The following is a 23971-nucleotide window of genomic DNA, read 5'->3' as shown; positions in this document are numbered from 1 at the left end:
TAACAATCTGATTTTGGATTAGTCACAATTAAACCCCAGCTCAAATGAATGCTGAAGCCAGCAGTCAATTGTGCATCATCCTGCCTGCCTACAGCTTTGCAGCCTCTAATGCTCCAGGACTCCTGTGCTCATGGTACCGGGGTACCACTTCAGAAGATGCCCTCTCATCCCAGTGCCTCTCTCGTGCTGAGAAGCTTGCCATAAATTCCATGACACATTTAGTAACACCTGGTTTGGAAGTAGAGCAGGGTAGTGTTAGATTGGGCATTTGGAAAGAGCTCTTCACTATGGTCCTGCACCTGGGTCAGCTCAGTCCCAAGCACAGCTCCAGGCTGGGTGGGGAAATGCTGAGAGCAGCCCTGAGGAACAGGACCTGGGGGTCTGGGATGATGAAAAGCTCCACAGGAGCCTGCAGTGTGAATGCAGCCCAGACACAACCCTGTGCTGGGCTGCAGCAAGAGCAGTGTGGGCAGCAGGGCAAGGGAGGGATTCTGTCCCTTGGCTCTGCTCTCCTCAGACCCCACCTGCAGTCCTGGGGGCAGTTCTGCAGCCCCCAACACAAGCAGCACATGGAAGTGTTGGAGCCAGTCCAGAAGAGGCCACCAAGATGCTGAGAGCAGCTCTGCTCTGAGCACAGGCTGAGAGAGTTGGGGCTCTGCAGCCTGGAGAAGAAAAGGCTTCCAGGAGACCTTGGAGTGGCTTTCCAGTGTCTGAAGGGGGCTCCAGGAGGGCTGGGGAGGGACTATTGACAAGGGCTTGTAAACGACAGGAGGAGGAGGAATGGGTTTAAAGTGGCAGAGGGAAGGTTGAAACTGGATGTTAGGAAAGGGTTGTTTGCAGTGAGGGTGGTGAGAGACTGGCACAGGTTGCCCAGGGAGGTTGTGGAGCACAGGATTACAGAATGTGATCACAGAATGTGCTCCACAACCTCCCTGGAGATGTTCAAGGCCAGGTTGGATGCAGCCTTGAGTGACCTGTTCTAGTGGGAGGTGTCCCTGCCTATGGCAGAGGGTTGGAACTGGCTGATCCTTGAGGTCCCTTCCAACCTAATCCATTCTATAACAGTGCTCTGTTTGATGTCATTGCAGCTTAGTTATGTCTCTCTCTGGTCTGTTAGTGACAATTCAAGTGGATCTAAGCATCACAATCCCTGGAGGTGTTCAAGAAAAGGCTGGATGAGGCACTTAGTGCCATGGTCTGGTTGACTGGATAGGGCTGGAGGATAGGTTGGACTGGATGAGCTTGGAGGTCTCTTCCAACCTGCTTGATTCTATGATTCTATGTTTTGGTGTCCAAGATAAAGCTATGAGCTGCTCTGGTTGGAGTTGTCCCTGCTGACTGCAGGGGGTTGAACTCAAGCTTTAGAGGTCCCTTCCAACCCAGTACATTCTGTGCTTCTGCATGAGTCCTTCAGCACTCTCCCCAGCCAGTCCTAGCTGTGTCTACCCTCTCACACCATCTGTGGTCCTTCTGACAAAGCAACCTTTATCAATACCTGGTGACATCAGCAGAGCTGAAGCCACCCAACTGCAAGAACTGCTGATGGCACCTGTGGAATCTTCCCAAGTACCCTCAGCAGCTTCTGGGTTGCCAGGCTTGGACAGCAGAAGAAAGAAGCTCCCAAGTGCAACACTCTCCTGCTGGTCCAGATTGGCTGTTTATCTGTCTGCCTCTGGTGGAGCAACATGAAGGTAAAAGGTCACATTTCCCACTGAGATACATTTCATATTTACTTTCTATTAAATAATTATGGCATGGCATGAAGTTTAAATATTACAGGAGATAACCAAGTGGGAATTGAGTAGAGAAAACCCAGAACCTGAGAATTTAGTCTTGGCTATACTTAGAATGTCTTTGCTCTCCACTGGGAGCCATTCTGGTTTGCTTAAGGAGTTTAATAATACACATTTCCACTGCCACAGGATCTACATCCCATTTGGGAAGGTGGGGGGAGATGTTTTTTGGGGGGTGGGGGGCTTGCCAATAATCCTGAGAGTTATAGGTCAATTGTCCCAAGAGCCAGCACATCATTATGTGCCATTTCTCTTCTTGATTAGGGGCTAATCAGTTTAGATAGATAGATAGATAGATAGATAGATAGAGAGAGAGAGAGATAGATAGATAGAGAGATTTATCTCCAGCTCAGCACCAGCAATGTGAGCTCCAGAGGAATTCCAACAGGGATGTGTACACAGGACACTAAAAATAGCTAATGGGAATACACAAAATGCTAACTCAGGGAGCAGGATTGGCCATTACCCAACAGCCATCTTCCCAATGGATTGGTGTGGATGTTTTCATTCTGAGAGATAAAGAGCAGCAAATCCTCTCTCAGCAAGCTGGAACTGTGCTGGGAGCTCCTCAGCCATGGTGGATACATCAAGTCTGTCAGCACAAAAGCTTTCCTGTATAGCTGGCACCCAAATTGCCTACTTCTGGTGTTATTCATTAGGGAAACAAAGATATCTGTCATGAAATCCTGTTAGAAACCAATGCCCAACACCTGATGGATGAAATGGCACATTTCCACCTGAGGGGCAAGCTATAGACTCCACCAGAACACCAGTGGGATAAGAGCTGCTGGATCAGTAGGGACTGAGCAAGATGTTACACAGCATGGGCCAAAGTTAGCTCCAAATGCTTTGGGGTTCCTGGACTGAGAGACCTGATGGGGTCTGACACAGGAGCAGGCTCTTCATGGTTCTCTACAGATCAGGCCCCCCAAGAAAAGTGGTTCAGCTGCAGCCAAAGCTCTCTGGCAACTCTCAGCCCCAATGCTTCAGGCACAAGGGCTCCCCTGGGCTCCCCAGAGCACAAAGCATTATGCATGGCTTGAGATGCACGAGGAGAGCAACCAAACTGATCTACAAACCTCACTGCAGCAGAACTGCTCTACCCACAGAGCTGTTACAGTCAGCAGCAGGGAGAGGTGACATCAGCTGTGTCCTGGCCAAGCCAGCTCACTCTTACAATCTCACTGCATCCTTACAAGTGTTGTTTCTCACAAGCAGCTAACAAGACCTCCTCAGATCTGCTGAAGAGCTTTAGCAAATCAGCACCTTCCCATCCCTAGCACAGAGATGGATCCAGCACAGCCCAGGAGCCGACACAGCCTGCAGATTATTTTATATTGCATTGCTCTGAGAAGTTAACTCCTGGAGGATTTCTGCTCAGCAAGGAAAATTATGTTCAATATCTCCCTGCTATAGACATTTCCAGGTGAGCATCTCTGTGACAAAGTAAACGCAGAGCTGGGATCAACCTTAAGGTAAGGAAAGCCTACGAGACACATCCTGGGCTGGCGTCAGCGGATGGGAGAGTTATGAAAGCCAAGGGAGCTCTAATGGAGCTGCTTACAGCAGCACAGGGCTCGAGTTTGTGCAGCATTAGAGGCAGAACATGAGGCTGCTGCTAGATTAGCAGCAGAGAACAGATGTCTGCCGTGTGAGGAACAGCTGATGAGAGGAAAGTAAATCAGAACCCGGAGATGCGTCTGTGAGCTGCATTCCCACCAGGTCGAGGTGCACACAGGGACTAGATGCTGAGGTGTGAAGTTTGGAAGCAGATCTTTTGAGCTCTCTATACAGATACTGAACTACTCGAGCTCCTGAGATGGCTCTACAGCCACCACAGGGCTGCCCAGGGAGGTGGTGAAGTTGCAGTCCTGGAGGTGTTCAAAAAAAAGCCTGAATGAGGCACTTAGAATCATAGAATCAGGCAGGCTGGAAGAGACCTCCAAGATCATCCAGTCCAACCCAGTACCCAGCCCAATCAACCAGACCATGGCACCAAGTGCCTCATCCAGTCTTTTCTTGAACACCTCCAGGGATGGTGACTCCACCACCTCCCTGGGCAGCCCATTCCTAACATCCAGCCTCAACCTCCCCTGGCACAGCTTGAGGCTGTGTGCCCTTGTTCTGTTGCTGGTTGCCTGGGAGAAGAGACCAACCCCACCTGCCTACAATCTCCCCTCAGGTAATTGTAGACAGCAGTGAGGTCACCCCTGAGCCTCCTCTTCTCTAGGCTAAACAACCCCAGCTCCCTCAGCCTCTCCTCATAGGGTTTGTGCTCCAGGCCCCTCCCCAGCATTGTTGCCCTTCTCTGGACACCTTCCAGCACCTCAGCATCTCTCTTGAATTGAGGGGCCCAGAACTGGACACAGTACTCAAGGTGTGGCCTGACCAGCATTGAGTACAGGGGCAGAAGAACCTCCCTTGTCCTGCTGGCCACACTGTTCCTGATGCAGGCCACTTAGTGCCATGGTCTGGTTGACTGGACAGGGCTGGGTGCTAGGTTGGACAGGATGAGCTTGAAGGTCTCTTCCAACCCGGTTGCTTCTATGATCTCTCATGATTGTTGCCATGCTCTGCAGCACCCCACTAGATGCCCACAGAGTCCTCTCTGGTCTCACTCTTCTAAAAGTTTCCCATCTGGGAATGTTGGAAAAATCCCCACATGGCATTTCAGCCATGAGAGGAACTTGCTGGCTGAGTTGCAGCACCTTGAATTACAGAGCCACCACCACAGCAGTGTCAGTACAGCACACCGCAAGGGGAGCCTGCAGCCAATGCACTGCACAGGAGGCAGGGGAACTTCCAGAACAGAGGCCCCTGGGGGCACTGTGAGTTACCCTTCACTCTTAGATCTGATTTTTATATTCATTGTTGCAACAGTTTATTGTTTTCTTGCTGTCTTATTGTGGCTCTAGAACAAATAAATGAAGCACAGCTCAAGTATCCTCAGGTCACACATGAATATTTGATTGCACATTAAAAGTTGAGGCACAGGAGGCAGGCACCCAACACTGAGATCATTGCTTTGCTGTTGCCATGTTTCAGAAGAGTGGTGGTGTTCCAGTGACCAGAACCTGAGCCCCAGTTCCCTGCCTCTGGCCAGCTCTCCTCTACAAGCACAAGCAGGTGGCTCACCCTTCTGCACCCTTCCATGGCAACATCTGATGGACAAACTGGAAGAAGATGTCCTGCTGTAACTGGTCTGGGTCCACATGAATGGTTCTGATCACTGTGCCTGTGAGGCCTCTCTCAACAGCTACCTGGGCACTGCTCACAGACTCCCAGAGTCCCTGGGGTTGGACTGTGGTAGCTCGGCCGTGGCACACACACAAAAATGCCACCAGGCTATTTTCATAGCTTGGAAGCTGTTTGTGCTGCTATTAGCAGCAACAGCCTGGGGGAATTGCTTGCACAGGTGAGCCTCTACCTAACAGCTCTGTTTATCATTTTGCCTGCCATGGTGGAGAAGCAGAGCTTCCTGAACAGACAGATTGAGAAGTTGTCTGTCCCACCCTCGCTCTGAGCTCGGCAGCTCTGTGCAGTGCTGGTTTGCAACATATGGCAGCAGGCACCCACTCACTGCTCAGAAAACACCCACAGCTAGCCCTGTGCCAACAGCAACACAGGAACAGGATCTTCAACTTCCTTCTCTTCTCCTGGCTCCTGCATACATATCATGGCCTTGTCTTCACGTGGAAGCACTCCAACCAGCACCTCAAAGACCTCTGCTGCGTCTGACTCAAGCTCCCTTGATGGTACAAGCCTTGCACTTAAGGAGGTGCCTTTTCTCCACAGAGAAAGGCACATTTCTGTCATACATCTCTGAATCACTCCATTCCCAACCATCTTTCAGCCCAGGTACCACCAGCACACAGTGATGCTTTTGTTGAAGAGCAAAGTGTCTAGAAGCAGAAAAGAGCATGGGAGAGCTTTACATAGTCACATCAATGCGACTGCCACCTGAGCCCACCTGACATTTCCTTTCAGAGCCATGGATAATGTTCTCCTGCTAGGGCACCCACCTGTGTAAATGAACCTGCCCGGTGCTCCCTTGCAGAACTGTTTGGATTTGTAGGACAATGTCACTTCCACCACCCCAGGGATGTGGCGTGGAGGCGTCTGGACGCGGATGGCGTGGGGCGTGATAAGCTGGAGACAACAAAGGGAGAAGGAGGATGGTGACCTGCCTGTGTCCTTCACCCAGCTTTCACTTCCCACCTTTCTAACACATTTGATAGGTAAAGGCAGCCCTCATTCCCACACAGGACCTAGCAAGGGGTGCATCTGGTCTGGTTTCCTGCCTCCAGGAGGAGAGGACACAGTTTAGGATCAATTGTCACCAGGAAATTGTACTGCTTAACTGCTGGCTTAGTTCTGAACCCAGCAGCAATTCTTTCTCCTTCCCAAACTTGACTACTTTATCTCTTTCCCTCTCTCCAGACATCTAGAACTGCTCAAGTCACCAAGAATCAATCAGGTCACCTAGAACTGCTCCCATCTGTTCTGGAAATTACTGAGCAGCTGATTCAATAATATCACAAATCAAAGAGTCCCCCAGAGAAAAACCCATCGAGGAGTTTCCTTGTCACAGGGTTCTGCTGCCCACCCTAAACACCACCATTTCTGCACTGCTGCTGGAGCAGGAGTTAGCTCTGCTGCCCACGCTTTCCTCACAAGAGTGCTTCTTCAGCTTGGCATCGGGATGCAGCTCTACTCACCTCGCTCCACACAAGCATGGTTCCAAACACCACCTGCAGCCCGTCGAAGAAATTGTCTCCGATAATGATCACCATCGCTCCTCCTGTGGTCCAGCCCTCGCTGGGGCTGATCGCTTTGATGCACGGTGTGGCTAAGCAAGACAAAAAGGACATTAAGCCAAGGGCTTTTTTTGCCCCACACAGCTCCAGACTTTGCTTCACTTTGCCCTAGGCCTGCTCAGTGTGCACAGAAGGTGCCTGCACACATCTGTTGCTAAGACTTGCACCCAGTGCTGCAAACCATAGCTTGGAGCAGCTTCACCTGCCTGCTCCTGGGAGCTTCTGCACTGCTGCAGCTTCAGGGCTGGTGTCAACCCCCTTGGGCTGGCCAAGCCCTAGGACGAATCCTTTCCACCCACTCACCCATGAAGGCTGCTTTGCCATTCCACAAACCCCAGCAGATAAGTAAATAATCCAAAGTGTGTTTTCTGCCTTGCTAGTGTTAATCACAGTATCACACAGTATCACAGTATCACCAAGGTTGGAAGAGACCTCACAGATCATCAAGTCCAACCCTTTACCACAGTGCCCAAGGCTAGACCATGGCACCAAGTGCCACATCCAACCTTGCCTTGAACTGCCCCAGGGACGACGACTCCACCACCTCCCCAGGCCCTCTCCTATTCATTAGCGTCCTGCCATTAAAGCCTCAGAGGCCAACTGCACGGGTGGAAAAATGAACCACTTCAGTGGCTCTGTGAGGCTGCCTTTCAGAGGAGCCTCCTCCTTAGCCTAGGATCACACCCAAGCTAAACCCTGCACAATAAGACCAGAGGAAGATTTATGAAGCTCATCAACGGGTGAAAAAGCGATGGGAGCACCAAGTGTTTGCCCCAGCGCTGAGCAGGAGACAACTTCTAATCATTTTCTCAAGTTTATAGAGTAGATTTGTTGGTTGGGTTTGTTTTTTTTCCTCCTCCTTCTCTCTTCCATATGTTCAAGGCCTCTGGACTATACATCCCATCAGGAACCCAATATGGTTTCCAGGCCATAACCAAAGTCAATCCATCACTCCATTCCCGATGTTGACAGGGTCAGAGGTGGAGGGGAACTTTGGCAGCGCTCCAAAAACACGAGACTCCTTTGAACAGCCAGTCAATCACATCCAATCAGTCAAGGGAAAACTGGATGGCTTCCTAGGCTAGGAATCCTGGGATTTTCCTTCTACCATTTCACTGCCCGCTGGGGGAGAATTAACACCACTCTGAATTCTTTACTGATTCAATCATTTTCTTCCAGTTCATTAATTCTTCTTTTAGGTTGACGCAGGGCACAGTTAAGAAGTGGGGCAGCAAAACATTATAATGAAATAATATCCCTGCTTGTCTTTTCTACTAACATCACCAGCTCTTCTCACTTTCACTAGCTGCAGGGGAGGGCAGAGATAGCATTTGCTGGCCACGGTGTCTGCAGGAGAGAGGTGGAATGTGCTGGGACTGAACCTGGAGAAGCCAAAGGGGAGGGGCCCAGCGTTTTGAAACTTAACAGATACAACTATTTGTAATTGCTTTAATGCAGCCCAAAAGCCATCCTGCAGCCAGCCATGAGTCTCACTTAGCCAAACAAACCCAAGTCAGTTCCTGTCAGCTCCCTCCTGTGCAGCGCCATGCTCCGTGCCTCGGCTGTCTAGGGGAGGCAGTGCCACTTCTCATCCACATCTTGCGCCGCAGCAGCGCTGTTTAACTCAGATGTCATCCTGCCTAATTTGCCTGCAATCAAATCTAGCCCAGCTGAACGAGGAGGCTGAAATCCAGATAATACTTCGTGTTTCTGTGGTTTCCATCTTTGCAGTACCAACTAATTGATAAACTGGGGTGGGGAGAGGGGAGGCAGCCTCGCGGATGCGTGCGGCAGGCTCTGCGTTCCTGCCTCTTCCTTCTCTAAGCCCCTGGAGGTTCTGCAGCTCCCCCTTAGCTCTCCTTTCCCTCCTGAAAACAAACAGAAATTGAAGGCAGCTTTTGCATTCGTTTGCAGCTGTTCTTCATACAAATGTCTACCTTCGGAGGGGTCGAGCCTCCGGGCCCTGCGCCCGTGCTTGGAGTTGTTGTGCACGAACATGTTGTCAGACACGGCCAGCACATGCCCGTCCACGTTCACCGTTGTCGACAGCACCACCTAGGCATTGAGAGGGGAGCAAAAGCAGGCAGGTGAACAACTGACTTTGAAATGCAACTGCTTCGATTTCCAGAGCTGTTAAAACTCTCTTCGGTTTGTGAAAAAAAAAGGGCACTGTGTCCTGCAGGGTTTGCTCCCGACCAGGAAAGGGAGGAAATGTTTCAGCCTTGGTGCTCTGCATCCATTCTGTTCAGCACAGCATCCTGAGGGCCGTATAAAACCCTCGCCGGATAATGAAGCAGCTCAGCAGATGGCCCTAAATTTCCTTTCCTAGGATGCACTGTAGCATAGCTGATGGCAAAGGGGGTCTGCACAGACCAACCAGGAGGCCAGGCTGAGAGCACCACAGCAATTTGCCCTCTGAAACAGACAGGCAGGTTCAGAACCATCTGCTCTACATGCAAATGTATCTGCATCTGCTCCAGAAATACAGGTCTGCAGCGACTGAGCGAAATGGAAACTCCTGCCACATGGAAACGGTACCCAGCATCGTGTCTGGGCTTTGGCACATGCATGCCTGGTGCCTCTTGAAAGTTATCTCAGCCTGAGGACCCCAAATCAAGCAGCAGTTTTCAAACCTCAGCCTGCAAAGACTTGTGCTGCTGGGCTCCAACAGCATAGGAATTGTTAGGCGAAGTAATTGCCTGTGGCACCGAATCCTGCTTAGCCTTCCCTTTGCAACATCCAAAGCTGCAAGGCCTACAAATCCAGAAGTAGGGGCAACAGATATTTACAGACAACAATGTTTCAGGGGAGACAAAGGACAAACTGTGTTTTAACTGCTGAAAGAAGATGCAGCTTGTTGAAACTCTGAGGCTGGTGTAAATCAGTGTAACCCAGTTCAGCTGCCACACTGCTACAGCAGCTCACAGCCACTGAGGATCTGACCCTGGATGTGTCCATGAATTTGCACAGATGCAGCTGTCACAGGTAAGGGGATGTCAGGCTCTAATTGCTGATAAAATGATATTCAGCCTGGAGAGGAGGAACCCTGCCTAGCCTCAAGAATACTTTCTTTCTTCAGACAAGTTTAATTCATTCCAAAAGGCTCCTGTCATGCTGTACTCTTCGACTTCTCAAGCATTCCTGTCACAAAATGTGTTGCTTTTATGTGCCAACTGATTTCATCATTGCACATTTGGGTGGAGGGAGGCTCCCAGCGTTTCCCCCCTGACATCACTGAACCCTCTCAGATGCACTTCATTATTTTCCCTTAAACAATGGAAATAAATTTTAATCTCTCACTGGCCAGCCCAGAGCACACTTTGGCAGCAGGGGAATAGACCTGAATTATTCCAGTGTCTGAAATATTTACGACAAGCCTTTAAATTGTAACCAAATGTAAATAAAGAGGATGGATAGATACAGTTGGGCTGCAGGACGCACAGCTGAGCTCACACAGGTACCTGTGTGACAACTCCCCCTCCCCGAGCTGGAGCAGGAGAGCTCCATCACACAAGCAGGCTTGATGCACACACTCCTGCCCTGCTTCAGCAACCCTTCAGCTGGGATGTTGCATGCCATACAGGAGCCACAGTTCAGAAAGGGTTGGAGAAATCCCTGCAGCACAACCAAAAGCAAGCAAGAGTCCTCTGCTAGCAGATGAGTGCTGAGCACCAACTCTCCCTGAGCCAGCAGGAATGGAAGGGGCACTCTCAGACCTCTCTCCATAAGCAGTTCCATTTTTATTCACCTCTGCCATTCATCACAGGAGGGTCAAAGCCACTTGGCACTCCGCAGCCTGGGAGAAATGAATACAGCATTCTGAGGGGCAGCACAAGTGGGAAAGTTCAGGTCTGGACCAGAACATTCTCAAAGTTTTGGGCCTTGCTGCAGTGATCTCCCAAGTCCCTGCTGCCACTCAGCAGAGGTCTTTGCCATCGCTGCGCCACCACCAACCAACTCCTTAGCAGGAGCGAGGGATGTACCAAGCACTGAGCTTCCTCACCTTGCTGCCTCTTGCCTGATGAAGATGAGGACCTAACTGTTTTATGCTGAAGATTAAAACCCAATGTTTTATGGATAAAGGGAAGAGGAATGTGCATTCCACCATGATCTCTAGCTCCCAGGCCCTTCCCTTTCACAAGCCAACTGCTTTCCCCCAGTGAGTATTTCCTGGGTCATGACGGGTGACCCTTTCCATCTGGAATCAATCAGTCAACTCCTGACAACTTCCTGAAACACCTCACTCCATTTCCTGTTCTCTCCCCCTTCTCTCTTTCCCCCTGGTTTGCTTCACTCTTCAAAACTGCAGGCCACAGCAGCTTAATGTTAGAGGGTCAGACACAGTTAGACTCCAAATCACTACACAAGAACACCTTTGACCTTCAAAAATCTTTACATCTTAGCTAAACAAATCAAGGTCAACGTTTCTTACCATTACCTTGTTAACCATTTCTAGGCAGTTTTGCCCATAGCCTTCTGAGCACGTTCATCACTAGCACTTGCTCCCCCAGCATCATAAAACATTTCAGTCTCAGCCTCAAACCTCTGTGCAGTGCTGATGAAAGGTGATGCGCAAATTTCCCTGCGGGATCGCACCTCAGGTTTGTCCACAGCACTGGGGACCAGCAGAGGTGTGGTGGTCTTTTCCTGAGCTGATGGCACTCCTTGAGTAGCATAATTTGGCTTCTCTGCCTGGGTTTGCACCTAAAATCAGTAGTCAATGCACAAAGTAATCCCGAGGGAATGATCTGAGAACATCAAAACCTTTTGGGTAGAGCGTGGGTTCTGCTAAGTGTAGCTGAGGACCAGATTTGACACAGCAAGACTAAACATTTTGTGCCACACAACAGCTGGATCAGAGCCTCCTCTCTGTTGAGTTTCAGAGGAGAGCCAATTGAGCCAGGAGCAGGCAGGGAAATGTGTTCTTCCTTCATCCATCCAACCACAGGTTCCATCACTAGGAACTGCAAGGGAGTTCCAGGGTTCTATGTGGAGCTCTTGGCAGTTCTTAAGAGTCTCTCTTCAGCTCTGCAAGGGTCTCATTAACAGACATGAGCACTGAGCTGGTAATGAGCATTACCATAGAGTACTGACTCCCCAGCAGTGCTGAAGACGTGCATGTTCTGGAGCCCTTATTACAAGAAGGATGTGGAGATGCTGGAGAGTGTCCAGAGCAGGGCCAGGAGGATGCTCAGAGGCTGCAGCAGCTCTGCTGTGAGCACAGCCTGAAAGAGTTGGGGCTGTGCAGGCTGCGGCAGAGGAGGCTCCCAGGTGACCTTCTTGTGACCTTCCAGCATCTGAAGTGGGCTACAAAAAAGCTGGGGAGGGACTTCTTAGGCTGTGAGGGAGTGGCAGGAGTGGGGGGAATGGAGCAAAGGTGGAGGTGGGGAGAGTGAGGCTGGAGGTGAGGAGGAAGCTGTTGAGCAGGAGAGTGATGAGAGGTTGGAATGGGTTGCCCAGGGAGGTGGTTGAGGCTCCATGACTGGAGGTGTTTGAGGCCAGGCTGGCTGAGGCTGTGTGCAGCCTGCTCTAGGGTAGTGTGTCCCTGGGCATGGCAGGGGGGTTGGAACTGTCTGATCCTTGTGGTCCTTCCAACCCTGCCTGGTTCTGTGATTCTGTGTGCTGGATTCTGTTTCCCCACTGGTTTTCTGTAACACAATCTCTTCTCAAGAGCCAGGGTGAGACTTCACCCACCATGACACTCAGCACACCAAACTCAGGCTGTGCCAGCTGCACTGCCCCTCTTTCACTCCCCTGCACACTTCCAAGTGTTGAATTTCTTTGCAAAGATTTACCACAAGTCTTCCTCCCCCATCTCTACATTGTATCAGGACTTCTGTGCTCCAGAAGAGGTTCCTCTGCAAATCATAGAATCACAGAATCAGGCAGGGTTGGAAGGGACCACAAGGAGCAGCCAGTTCCAACCCCCCTGCCATGCCCAGGGACACCCTACCCTAGAGCAGGCTGCACACAGCCCCATCCAGCCTGGCCTTAAACACCTCCAGGGATGACACCTCAACCACCTCCCTGGGCAGCCCATTCCAGCCTCTCACCACTCTCCTCCTCAACAACTTCCTCCTCATATCCAGTCTCAATCTCCCCACCATAGGCACACAAGTCAATAGCTATCAGCAAGCATCCCCAGGCTGCAGCACTCATGGACACCTCTTCAGCCAGATGGTACAAACATTCCAGGCATAGAGGCATTCGCTTACATGTAACAGATCTCATCACTGTGTAAATGATCTCTCTCAAAAAATTCCTCTTCCCATTCCAAGTGTGGAAAAAATTCTTTATGACATTGTACATCTGGAAACAATATTGCATTCCTGATGCACTTTCCCTTCTAACTCTCTCGTCCCAGCACCCTGTTATTTTAGCTTTTCAAAAGGAGAGCTACTATGAGGGGGGGTTTAAAATGATCATCATGATGATCATTTTCCAGCTGGGTGGAAGAAAAGATGTCAAGCTTCATCCTGCTGTCTTCGCTTGGACAGGGCTCCCATTGATGTCAACGAGGCATTTTGGGTGAGCGAGTAACACGGGAGTGGATGTGAGAACAGAGTTTGTTTGCTTCAGAGCCTGGGTTAGGGATAAGATAAACACTGTGGAAAGAGCCAGCAGCCTCTCACTGCTCAAAGCTTCCATTGAAGTCCTTGGGAAAACCTCCCTGGAACCCTGAGAGGAAAAGCCAAGCATAAGGGCTTCAGCTGAGGGACAGAGCCTGCTAAGATCATAGGGGAGCAGGGGTAGGAGATAACTCCTGGATCACTGCCACCCAGCCTCCAAGTCATGAAGCTACTCTGGTAATTGTCTTCAGCCATTACAAGCTTCTGCCTTTGGTAGTCCTCTTGTCCTAATGCCTGTTTGTGCTGAGGGTTAGAGAAGTTGTGCTTTACAGCCTACATTCATGCCTGGTCAGGGCTTACTCAACACTGCTGTTCAAATTACTGTACCCTGGGACATCTTCAGACAGCAGCTATCTCCCTTCTCAGTTCAAGCCCTACCAGGAGAGGCTAAGGGTGCTGGGATTGGTTAGCCTGGAAAAGAGGAGGCTCAGGGCAGAGCTCATTGCTTGTCTACAACTACCTGAAGAGAGGTTGTAGCCAGGTGGAGTTGGGCTCTGCTGCCAGGCAACCAGCAACAGAACAAGGGGACACAGCCTCAAGCTGTGCCAGGGCAGGTTCAGGCTGGATGTGAGGAGGAAGTTGTTGGCAGAGAGAGTGATTGGCATTGGAATGGGCTGCCCAGAGAGGTGGTGGAGTGGCTGGAGGTGTTGAAGCCAAGCCTGGCTGGGACACTTAGTGCCATGGTCTGGTTGATTGGCCAGGGCTGGGTGCTAGGTTGGGCTGGATGAGCTCAGAGGTCTCTCCCAACCTGCTTGATTCAATGATTCCATGATTCTATGCTACTAAAGCATCTGATCCAAGCTCTTATCCAGTCCTCAGTCACCTTAATGACCCTTTCCTGCACCTGTTCCAGTTTCACTTTCATCTCAAGGATGCAGCTAAAGCAGTGGATTGCATTCCCAAGAAGAAACCAGTGGGGTACAAAGGCACAAACACATCCTTCCTTCTGCTGGTAAAGCCTGTCTGAGACTGTGGCATCTCCTTTCTAAGAGGCAATGCACAGCTCTGGAGCTGCTGTCACAATGGCATTTTGCTCTTCAGATCTCAGCACATTCAGCTCCTCGAGTGTTTTTCCCTCTGCACTTGCAGTCAGCCCTTCCCTTACTCACACAGGATCCAAATAACATCACCTTTGGTTGGGTCAGTCACTGTCTGCTGCAGGAATCTGCCACCCTGTAATGGCTCCAGACTCTGCTGACCTCAGTGGCATCTCTTGTGCTGTCCACACCTGAGAGCTCAGTCTGCCATAGCAGCAGCAGCTTATGTAGTGCTCATCTCTAACAACAGCTGGGTGATTCCTGCCCAGATCTGGCCTGGGGTCTCAGGGACTTTCTTTCACCATCGCTCTGAAAAGGATTTGGATTCAGACCACTTTTGTTGTATCCTTGCCATACCCTTTTGCTTCCCACAGTCCACACTCCTAACTCACAGTATTACCCTACCACTCTTCTTCCTCCTGACTGACACAGTATTATCCTACCACTCTTCTTCCTCCTGACTGACACAGATCCTTCAGTGCCTCTCACCAGAAGCTGGGTGAATTGTCAAACACAGCCAGCTTTGCTCACATGCCTGATGAGGAACTGATCCAGCCACTCTGAGGTCAGGGAGGAAATCTCCCTGGAGATTTCCTTGTTATTTTCCTTTCTCTTTCTCCCTAGAGCACCTAGAGGGAGGATACCTGCCAGGAAACCTTCCACATCCTGATTTCTGCTGAAAACAGAGGGCAGCTGCTGACCTGTCTCTTTTTGTTTCTGAAAAAGCAGGTTGGCTCAAAGATGAGAGTTGTTAGCACTGCAGTTCTTGTGCCTTGTCCCAGTCTCAGCCATGCACTGCAGGATGTTTAATCAGTGCCTTGCTGCAGGAAGCAGAATCCCCAGTCAACAGGAGTCTGATGCATTAGCACCAGGTCTCAGCTGAAGCATTTGAGCTGAAGTGCCTCATCTTCATTCCAGAGAGTTATTGTCCCCCATTACACACTGGTCGTTACCATTAGGTATCACTGGGCTTCAAGCAAGCTCTCTCAGAGAAGCCCTCATTACAGAGAGGGCATTGAGGGGTTTTGGTTCAGCTCCTGGGAGAGTCACTCACTGGGAACACAGCACTGACAGCAACAACTCTGCCTGGGTAAGCTCAGATTTGCAGATCAGCTAAGCTCAGATATCAGCAGCAGGCTTTGAAAAGGTGATCTCAACACACTGCTGTAAGAGTTTTCTACTGGAAAAAAAGCTTCACTCAGAAGTATTTTAGCTGCTAAATCATCAATATTTGCTTCAGTCATGTTCACAAGGACATACTGCTCCATCCCAGATGTATTTGGGCACTCATCACATAACCATAGGATCTAGAGTAAAGTTTCCCTTTCCCTGCTGTAGCCACAGACAGACACTGAAGCAGTGAGTGACTCACGAGACAATGATGTTACTACTGGGGAGCAAAAAAAGCAAACACTAAAATAATCCTCCCATGTCCTTTAGTTTCTGAGGTCTGACATCTTCAGTGGTAGAAAATGTTTGTCTTTGACTTTAAAACATTGAAGAGATTGTCATTGCTCTTTTCAAGCACCACCTAACATCACAGCACATTTCAAACTGTTGCTGCTGTGCAAGTTTGAGCCTAGCTGGGATGCTTCAGTGAGAGGAATTAGATGATGGGCTGTGAAAAGGAGGCAAAGGTGATGTCTGCTTCACTCATAGGCTTGCTGAGATGTATAAAAACAAGAACACAAACATAGATAACAGAATTGCTCTCTGGCTGCCTCCCTTCTCTCTTTAACCTGCTGTCTGTGTAACTAATCCTTCTGCTTCCTAAACCCCCTGGCTGAGTCTCCAAACTCACCTTGGACATAAGGAAAAGTCTGGGATAAGGTAGAGGGTTGGAAAGGAGGTGGAAGGGTGGGTGAGAGCCCCTCCTGGGGACTCTGGTTGCTAGGAGGGCTGCTGTGTTTCTGTATTGCTTTTTAACTTGTCTGTTTCTGTCTCTAACTGTGCAGATTGTAACTATCTGCTTGTATCTTGTGCTAAGCTGTCAGTACAAAGCTTCATTCTAATTTCCAGCTTGGCTGAGTCTAGTCTGGGTGATTTTCACAATAGGGGGGGGCAGGTAACACCCAAACCATCACAACTGTGCTCACTAAGCAGTTGCTGCTGCTCTCCAAACTGAAGGATTAGACCCACAAAGCCTCCACCTCTCCAGGCGTCTGGAGCTGCGTCACACTCACAGTGCAGCACAAGTGTGACCTTTCCATCCCTGTTCCTCTCCACTTGCCTCTTTCTCACGAGGGTGATAGAAGCAAAATCTAACATTTAATTTAGTTTAATACATTGTAACTCCACTATAAACCAGCCACATCTCCTCACAGATCTAGACATGAGGCTGAGGCCAGGCTCACTCTGGATCCCAACGCCCTGGAACTTTGGTCATCAGCCAAGCCAAGCCAAAACTGTGTAGCTTCACACCCATCTCTAATCAGAAGCATTAACTTGACCTGTTTCCAGGCATGAGTAACCATTCCTGCATGCTGAAGAGCTCAGTGAGATGCATTGTACAGCACTGTGTCCATGTCTCCTATTTGTGTCTGTGTCTCAACAACAAAACCTGAGTTTTGGGCTTTCATTTGGTCTCCGTTCGAGTGCAGAAAGGGTTTTTGACCAGACCCTTTGAGTGGCAGGATTCAGGAGTATCCTGGAATACCCCAAATCCCTCTCACTCCATGGGAGAGGAAAGCCCCAAAAACCTCTTTCCCCAATCCCTGCCCTGTGGGCTTGAAGGGGAGGCAGCAAAAGCTGCCTTTCTGCACGTGGGCTGACCCCCGTAGATGCCCACGCTGGAATCAGGCTGGTGATTGGCTGTGCCTTCATGCCCAGAATAAATGGTAAATGGACACCTTGTCTAGAAGAAGGATAAAGAGAGCAAGGGTTCCTGCCTTGAGAGTTCCTGCCTTGAGGGTTCTCATCTTGAGAGCCCCCTGCCACTGCAAGGACAAGTTCCTGCCATGCTTGGACTGTCCCTGTTTTTGGATGGCTCCTACCTTTTGTACAGCTCTTGGTTTTATCCCATCCCTGCTTTTGGATGGCTCCTACCTTTTGTACAGCTCTTGGTTTTATCCTGTCCCTGCTTTTGGATGGCTTCTACCTTTTGTACAGCTCTTGTTTTTATCCCATCCCTGCTTTTGGATGGCTCCTACCTTTTGGACAGCTCTTGGTTTTATCCTGTCCCTGCTTTTGGATGGCTTCTACCTTTTGTACAGCTCTTGGTTTTATCCCATCCCTGCTTTTGGATGGCTCCTACCTTTTGGACAGCTCTTGGTTTTATCCTGTCCCTGGTTTTGGATGGTTCTCTCTACTTTGCACTCTTCTCTGCATACCTGCAGGCTTGGCAAGCCCTGGGGTCCTTTGAGAGAGAGAGCCAGTGGCATCTGGACTGCCCCTCTCTCAGACCCTATCTGTAGCCAACTTGCTAGCTGCCTCCCAGAATGGGGGACCCTAGCAGCTTTGCCTCTCCCCTGCCACTGTGAAGGCAGCATCACTCCATGACCACTCCACTCAGGAAGAAGTGCTCGAGACATTTCTGAGTTTGGCAGCTCTGTGACTCGCCTCAGACTTCTACAGTGTGGATCTCTATGACTGGATATTGTCTGCAACATCAGAAGACTGCTCCTGCAGAGGAATTCAGTAAGGGATCATCACTGAATGCCTGACTCACCTCTGTGAGTAAGCTTTTCCCTTAATCTTCTGCCCATCCTGATTGATAATGAGGTAAAGCTTTGTTTATAGCTTAGCCTTTTCCATTTCCTGACTCCCTAAATGTCTACATTTATCTATAATATCCTTTTTTGGAAGATATTCCTGAGCCAACTGAATCTGCTAATAAACTAAACTGCTTGAGTATATAGTTTTGGGGGCAGAGGTCCAGGAAAATGAAATAATTCTATTTTTAATATAATTCCTGACTCAGCCACGTTAATTCCCTGCCTCCACCACAAGGAGAGAGATGATTTTTGTGTTTTTTCACCATCATTTAAAAAAAATACCTCAGTGTGCCCTGGAATCATAGAATCTTAGAGCCAACCAGATTGGAAGAGAGCTCCAAGCTCAGCCAGTCCATCTTAGCAGCCAGCCCTAGCCAAGCAACCAGACCATGGCACTAAGTGTCTCATCCAGGCTTTGCTTCAACACCTCCAGAGATGGTGACTCCACCACCTCCCTGGGCAGCCCATTCCAATGCCAATCACTCTCTTGGAAGAACTTCCCTAGAAGGATCTGGAGATATGGCAAGCACTGCTCCATGAGAAGGAATACATTTGGGTCTGCAGAAAATGTACAAGCTCAAAGACACTCAGCAGAGCAGAAATCCAGGGAGATGGTTGAGGCCCCATCCCTGGAGGTGTTAAGGCCAGGCTGGCTGAGGCTGTGTGCAGCCTGCTCTAGGGGAGGGTGTCCTTGGGCATGGCAGGGGGGTTGGAACTGGCTGCTCCTTGTGGTCACTTCCGACCCTGACTGATTCTATGATACTATGAAATCTCTTTGCATAAGGCAAGGTGAAAGAGTGGAAATGTTGGAGAGAGAAAGGCCTTAATGACAACAGCTACACAAAGAATTTATTAGGGAAATACCCCAAACCAATAAAGGCTTTAAATGCAATCCAGGAGTAAAGCATAGAGAATTAAATGATAAAGGTAACCAAGTACCCTACTGCACTGTGCTTTTTGATCCTGCTTTTACTCTGCCCACACCTTCCTGCACTGGCAGGGGGACCAGCTGTCCTTTCAGAGCTGGCAATCCTGCACCTTCACTTACACCAGCCTCTGCCTACTGTCAATCTTAGCAATTAAAGTCAAAATGAGCACACTGAGAGTGTGCAAGCACATCACTAATGTCTGGAGTTATCTGCCTTGCTTTGCCCACTTATGAATCATAGAATCATAGAATCAACCAGGTTGGAAGATACCTCCAAGCTCATCCAGTCCAACCTAGCACCCAGCCCTAGCCAGTCAACTAGAGCATGGCACTAAGTGCCTCAGCCAGGCTTTTCTTGAACATCTCCAGGTACAGTGCCTCCACCACCTCCCTGGGCAGCCCATTCCAATGCCAATCACTCTTTTCCTGAAGAACTTCTTTCTAAAGTCCAGCCTAAACCTGCCCTGGCACAGCTTGAAGCTGTGTCCCTGGGTGCCTGGGAGAAGAGACCAACCCCACCTGGCTACAACCTCCCTTCAGGCAGTTGTAGACAGCAATTACAGCCTCCTCTTCTCCAGGCTGAGCACCCTCAGCCTCTCCTCACAGGGCTGTGATCCAGGCTCCTCAGCAGCCTTGCTGCCCTTCACTGGACACATTCAAGCACCTTTTCTTAAATTGAGGGGCCCAGACCTGGACATAGTCCTCAAGGTGTGACCAGGTCCTTTCCAGCCACTCCTGGCTAATTGCCTTTGGCCTTGAGAGCCTTTTCACTTCCAGTGTGTAAAATTCTAGCAACCAAACTGCTTTTTGTATCATTTTTACATACTGACCTCTGCAGCCCAGAACAAAGCCCAGCAGCTGAGGCATCCAGTTTTGAACCAGCCTGGATGCAGGTCCTGCTCTCCCTCCAAACCCCAAGCATTTGGCAGGTTTGGTCTCGAGGGCTTTGTTTTTGTGATGCCAAAGAACCTGCCTCATCAACATTTTGGGGTTTGACATAAAGTAAACTTTTGTCTGAGCTGGATTAATTTTGGAGTTTAAACTTGAGTCTCACAATGAACCTCAAAGGATCCAAACTCCCATGGGCTGAAAGTGAAGGAGGAGTTTAAGTAAAACACAACCAGGGAGTTTCACTTGCCTCTGCTGGGCTGGCCTGGTGTGTAGTGAAGCAGAACACCCAGAGGAGTCTGTCCCAGCTTGGTTTTTCTCCAGTGAGCTGCTGATTTTGGTACAGAAAAGCAAGGCCATAGTGGGTGGATTGGCTGCAGGCTCAAGCCCATCGTGCCCATGGGGGTGCTGCAGACCCACTTCAATTTCCCTGTCCTGTGCCTCACTGGAAGCACAAAGCTTTTCAAGCTCTGTAACATCACCAGTTTGGGTGTGGAGATAAAGAGGAGAAACAGAGACCATGGCTGATATCAGGGAGAGATTTCTGCCCAAAACAATTAAATCCCAAACCTGCCTGCAGTTCAGCTCTGATCAAAACCTGGGCTGCAGCAGCAGAAGTGTGGCCAGCAGGGCCAGGGAGGGGATTCTCCCCCTCTGCTCTGACCCCACCTGGAGTACTGTATCCAGTTCTGGAGCCCCTGGGACAAGAGGGATGTGGAGATGCTGGAGAGTGTCCAGAGCAGGGCCAGGAGGATGCTCAGAGGCTGCAGCAGCTCTGCTGTGAGCACAGCCTGAAAGAGTTGGGGCTGTGCAGGCTGCAGCAGAGGAGGCTCCCAGGTCACCTTCTTGTGCCCTGCCAGCATCTGAAGGGAGCTCCAGAAAAAGCTGGGGAGGGACTTTTGAGGCTCTGAGGGAGTGGCAGGAGTGGGGGGAATGGAGCAAAGGTGGAGGTGGGGAGAGTGAGGCTGGAGGTGAGGAGGAAGTTGTTGAGCAGGAGAGTGGTGAGAGGCTGGAATGGGTTGCCCAGGGAGGTGGTTGAGGCCCCATGGCTGGAGGTGTTTGAGGCCAGGCTGGCTGAGGCTGTGGTCAGGCTGCTCTAGGGTAGGGTGTCCCTGGGCATGGCAGGGGGTTGGCACTGCCTGCTCCTTGTGGTCCCTTCCAACCCTGACTGATTCTATGATCTCAGTCTCACCACGGCGAGAGGGCAGAGAGCATCAGATTGAAATCAGAGCTGAATTTCTGCAGGGTTTAGGTGTCTGTGGACGCAGATTTTCCACTCGGGCTGTTAGTTAGAACCAGCATCATTTGCAGTGCAGCAGTGCTGGCATCCCCAGGCACTGACCAGGGCCCCTTTGTGCAAGATTTCTTACAAGCTCCTAACAGCAAAAGGAGACTTCGTGGCTCTGCCCCTGTGCAATCGGTTGCTCCAGCCAGCTCTAGGAGCTAACAAGATCCTTTTACAAGCCACAGACTGAGTTTTCCTTTATTCCCTGTGTTTTTCACATTCTTGGCAGATGATTCCTAATTGGTTTGTTTTTTTTCTTTACGGTAATTTGCCGTTTGAAGTAAATAAACCAGGACAGATTCCTAACCCCGAGCACCTCTTTCTTCTCCAGTCTTATCAGCTGTTAAAACGCAGATTGAACCAAACCGCTGCAACCTCTTTTAGCCACTCCTGAAAACAGCTGAGTCGGTCGGGAAGTTCTCTTTACATTTAGTTCTGCTCAAACCAAACCAACCCAACCGGATAACTTTCACAACTTGCCTGCGTTTCTTTCCAACTCGGGAAGCTTTCAGCAGCATCTCTTTTAAAACTGGAACTTCTCCTACCTATAAAAATCTACCTCCTGTGAATTTGGCATTGCTACTAAAAGCCCAAACAAATAAATCGCTTGTCTGTGAAAAGATGTTTCGGTGGAAAGTTTTAAACAGCTCTGTAAAAGTCCTGCGGAGATTTAACTTCGTTTGCAAACGAGGAAGCTGTTTGCAAGTCATTGAAACGCAAATTGGCCCAACCGAAGGATGTCGCCTTCCCACTGCAAGCCTTGTGGGGCTAGGAGAAAATCCCACACCCCTCAAGGAGGCAAAAGTGCTCTTTGCGTCGGGGATGTGGCACAGGGAAGGTACAGTGACAACGGCAGCCAGCAGTGACAGCCTTTCTGAGGGCAGTCCTGGGTTTCACGGGCAGAGTTTAAAGCTCTGGCTGGCGAAACGTGAGGAGCCACAACAAATGCCCTCCTGAAGCAAGACCACAAAGCTTTTCCGAGATGAAATCCGCAGAGGCAGGACTATGCTAAAAGACAGAGACGATGGTGAAAAGGTCACCCAGGCCCAGCCCTCTGACTTGCAGTCCTGCGTCCTTCTCACTGTCCCATGCTACACTACCTTCAGCTGCACCAGAGCTCATTCCAGCACCACTTTTCCCCCGTGTTCTGTGCTGTGACACCTTCCATGCACACACAGGCAGCGCCTCGGGGCTGTGAAAGCCTTCAGCATTCCCTGGACATTGTCGTGAGGCTGAAGTTACAGGTAAAACCCAAAAGAGCTGCTTAAAGGTTAGGGCATGAAAGGGGGAGCCCGTGCCTGCCTTCCTCCTCACCGGTGACACACTTCACCTCCTCCTGCGTTTTTATTAGCTGGTACTCACAATACATCAGCCACAGCTGTGAGGAAACCAGTGGCAGATTTCCCTGCAAAGCAGCTGGGTCATTGTCCCATGGGCCTTGTTGCTTTGCTGCATGAGATCTTAAAGTGACCATCACTATTCTGGCGTCTTGGTTTTTGTAAAGGAGCTGAAAGGGAGAGTAGGAGAGAGCAAAAGAGACGGCAAGAGGCAGGGAGTGGAGGGGGAACGAGGAGGCTGCTTGTGCATCACGTACGGAGCCACTCGGAGCAATTCGGAGCCTCACACCCAGGACCCCTGCTGTGGGCAGCTGCATGTGCGAGTGCTTTGCCCGAGGGTGTCAAATCAAATATCCACTGCTGCTTGGTACAGTACAGCACTTCCCCCTCGGGGATTCAGAGTGGGAAAGAGGGGAGAAAGGTTTAAACACACAAAGGGAGGAAAACTTCAGCAGCATCTGATCTGCTTTAGCGTGTACAGGTTCCACCTTTGGTAAGGGCTGCGCAGCAGAGAGGGGAGGGCAAAGGGAGAGAAAAGGCAAAAGGTTAATGCTGAGCCTTGTCAGACTTACCTGGAACCGTCTCATGTCTCTTGGGTTTCCTGCTGTTTTCAAGCAGTTCTGATTGCACTTGAGAAAAAATTTTAAGAAGAACCTGGAAAGACAAAGAACCAAATCACTGCTATGGACTGGAGGGAACCAGTGCTGGTTATTTCTGTTTGTGGGTCCCCATCCTAGCACCAGAGCAGGGCTGGGAGAACGTAACACAACAGAAACAAACTCTGACAAAGAGAAGGGGAAATCAGCAGGCGAGGCGCAGGTACCCTGAGCTGGGCTGCTCACTGCTGCCAGGCACCGCGTCTGCTCCCACGGATGCCCCTTCCCTCACTGCCTGCTGGACCGCAGGGTTCCAGGCTCTTTCTTTATCTGCCCATCGCATCCCAGGTCTTTCTTTGGCTGTCTGAAGGGATTTTCCACGAAACAACAGAGAAGGACAATGCTGTTGTGAACACTACAAACCCAGGGCAACTCTGGAGCAAAGAAGGCTTGAAAGTACTTCGAATGTGATAAAAAGCAGAACCAGCTCTGCTGGGATTTCATCGCGGTGATGTTGTTAGTTACTAAGATTGCAGTGACCAAAGCAAGAGAAGCAGAACTGCCACCAGCCCAGATTGTAAACTTCGGTAGACTGAGAGAGGCTAACAGAAACACAACCTGAAGTGATACATGACAGCTCCTGCTGTCCAAGCAGATAAACCTATTAACATCCTACGAAGTTGTGCTGCCAATTATCTTTGCCCTGCCACAGATGCCTATCTTTAGGTGCTATTATTCGTGGGGGAGTTTAGCCTGTGATCGGCACAAGTGAAATCTGCAGTGTGCTCACCCAGCCCTGGGCACCACAGACTGCAGGTCAGAAATCTTAGGCAGGCTTATTTGTGGCAAAGGCAGGGAGGAGAGGATCCTCTCTTTGTTATCTGGTTAATCTGATATAATTTACCAGATTTAGAGGGAAGGAAACTGGAGGGAAAATCAGAGCTGTTG

The 23971-nt window shown here is 50.0% G+C and overlaps 1 protein-coding gene across 4 annotated transcripts in view; it reads right to left on the bottom strand.

Annotated features, from left to right (window-relative positions):
* Positions 1-23971, bottom strand: part of EBF2 (EBF transcription factor 2) — a 137585-nt gene that overhangs the window by 12857 nt on the left and 100757 nt on the right. For 3 of the 4 annotated variants that reach the window (XM_064175652.1, XM_064175651.1, XM_064175650.1), the window contains exons 7-10: positions 23000-23081; positions 8548-8665; positions 6512-6642; positions 5816-5942 (exon numbers count right to left, since the gene is read on the bottom strand). In XM_064175652.1, coding sequence (XP_064031722.1) covers positions 5816-5942; positions 6512-6642; positions 8548-8665; positions 23000-23081 — 458 coding nt within the window. Of the gene's footprint in view, positions 1-5815; positions 5943-6511; positions 6643-8547; positions 8666-22190; positions 22398-22999; positions 23082-23971 lie in introns of those variants that run through there. The other variant, XM_064175654.1, reaches the window with a different exon arrangement.

Source organism: Pogoniulus pusillus, chromosome 42 (assembly GCF_015220805.1).
Source record: "Pogoniulus pusillus isolate bPogPus1 chromosome 42, bPogPus1.pri, whole genome shotgun sequence".
Lineage (NCBI taxonomy): Eukaryota > Metazoa > Chordata > Aves > Piciformes > Lybiidae > Pogoniulus > Pogoniulus pusillus.
The sequence above is the reverse complement of the archived record's forward strand: the minus strand, read 5'-3'. Positions and strand labels throughout refer to the sequence as shown.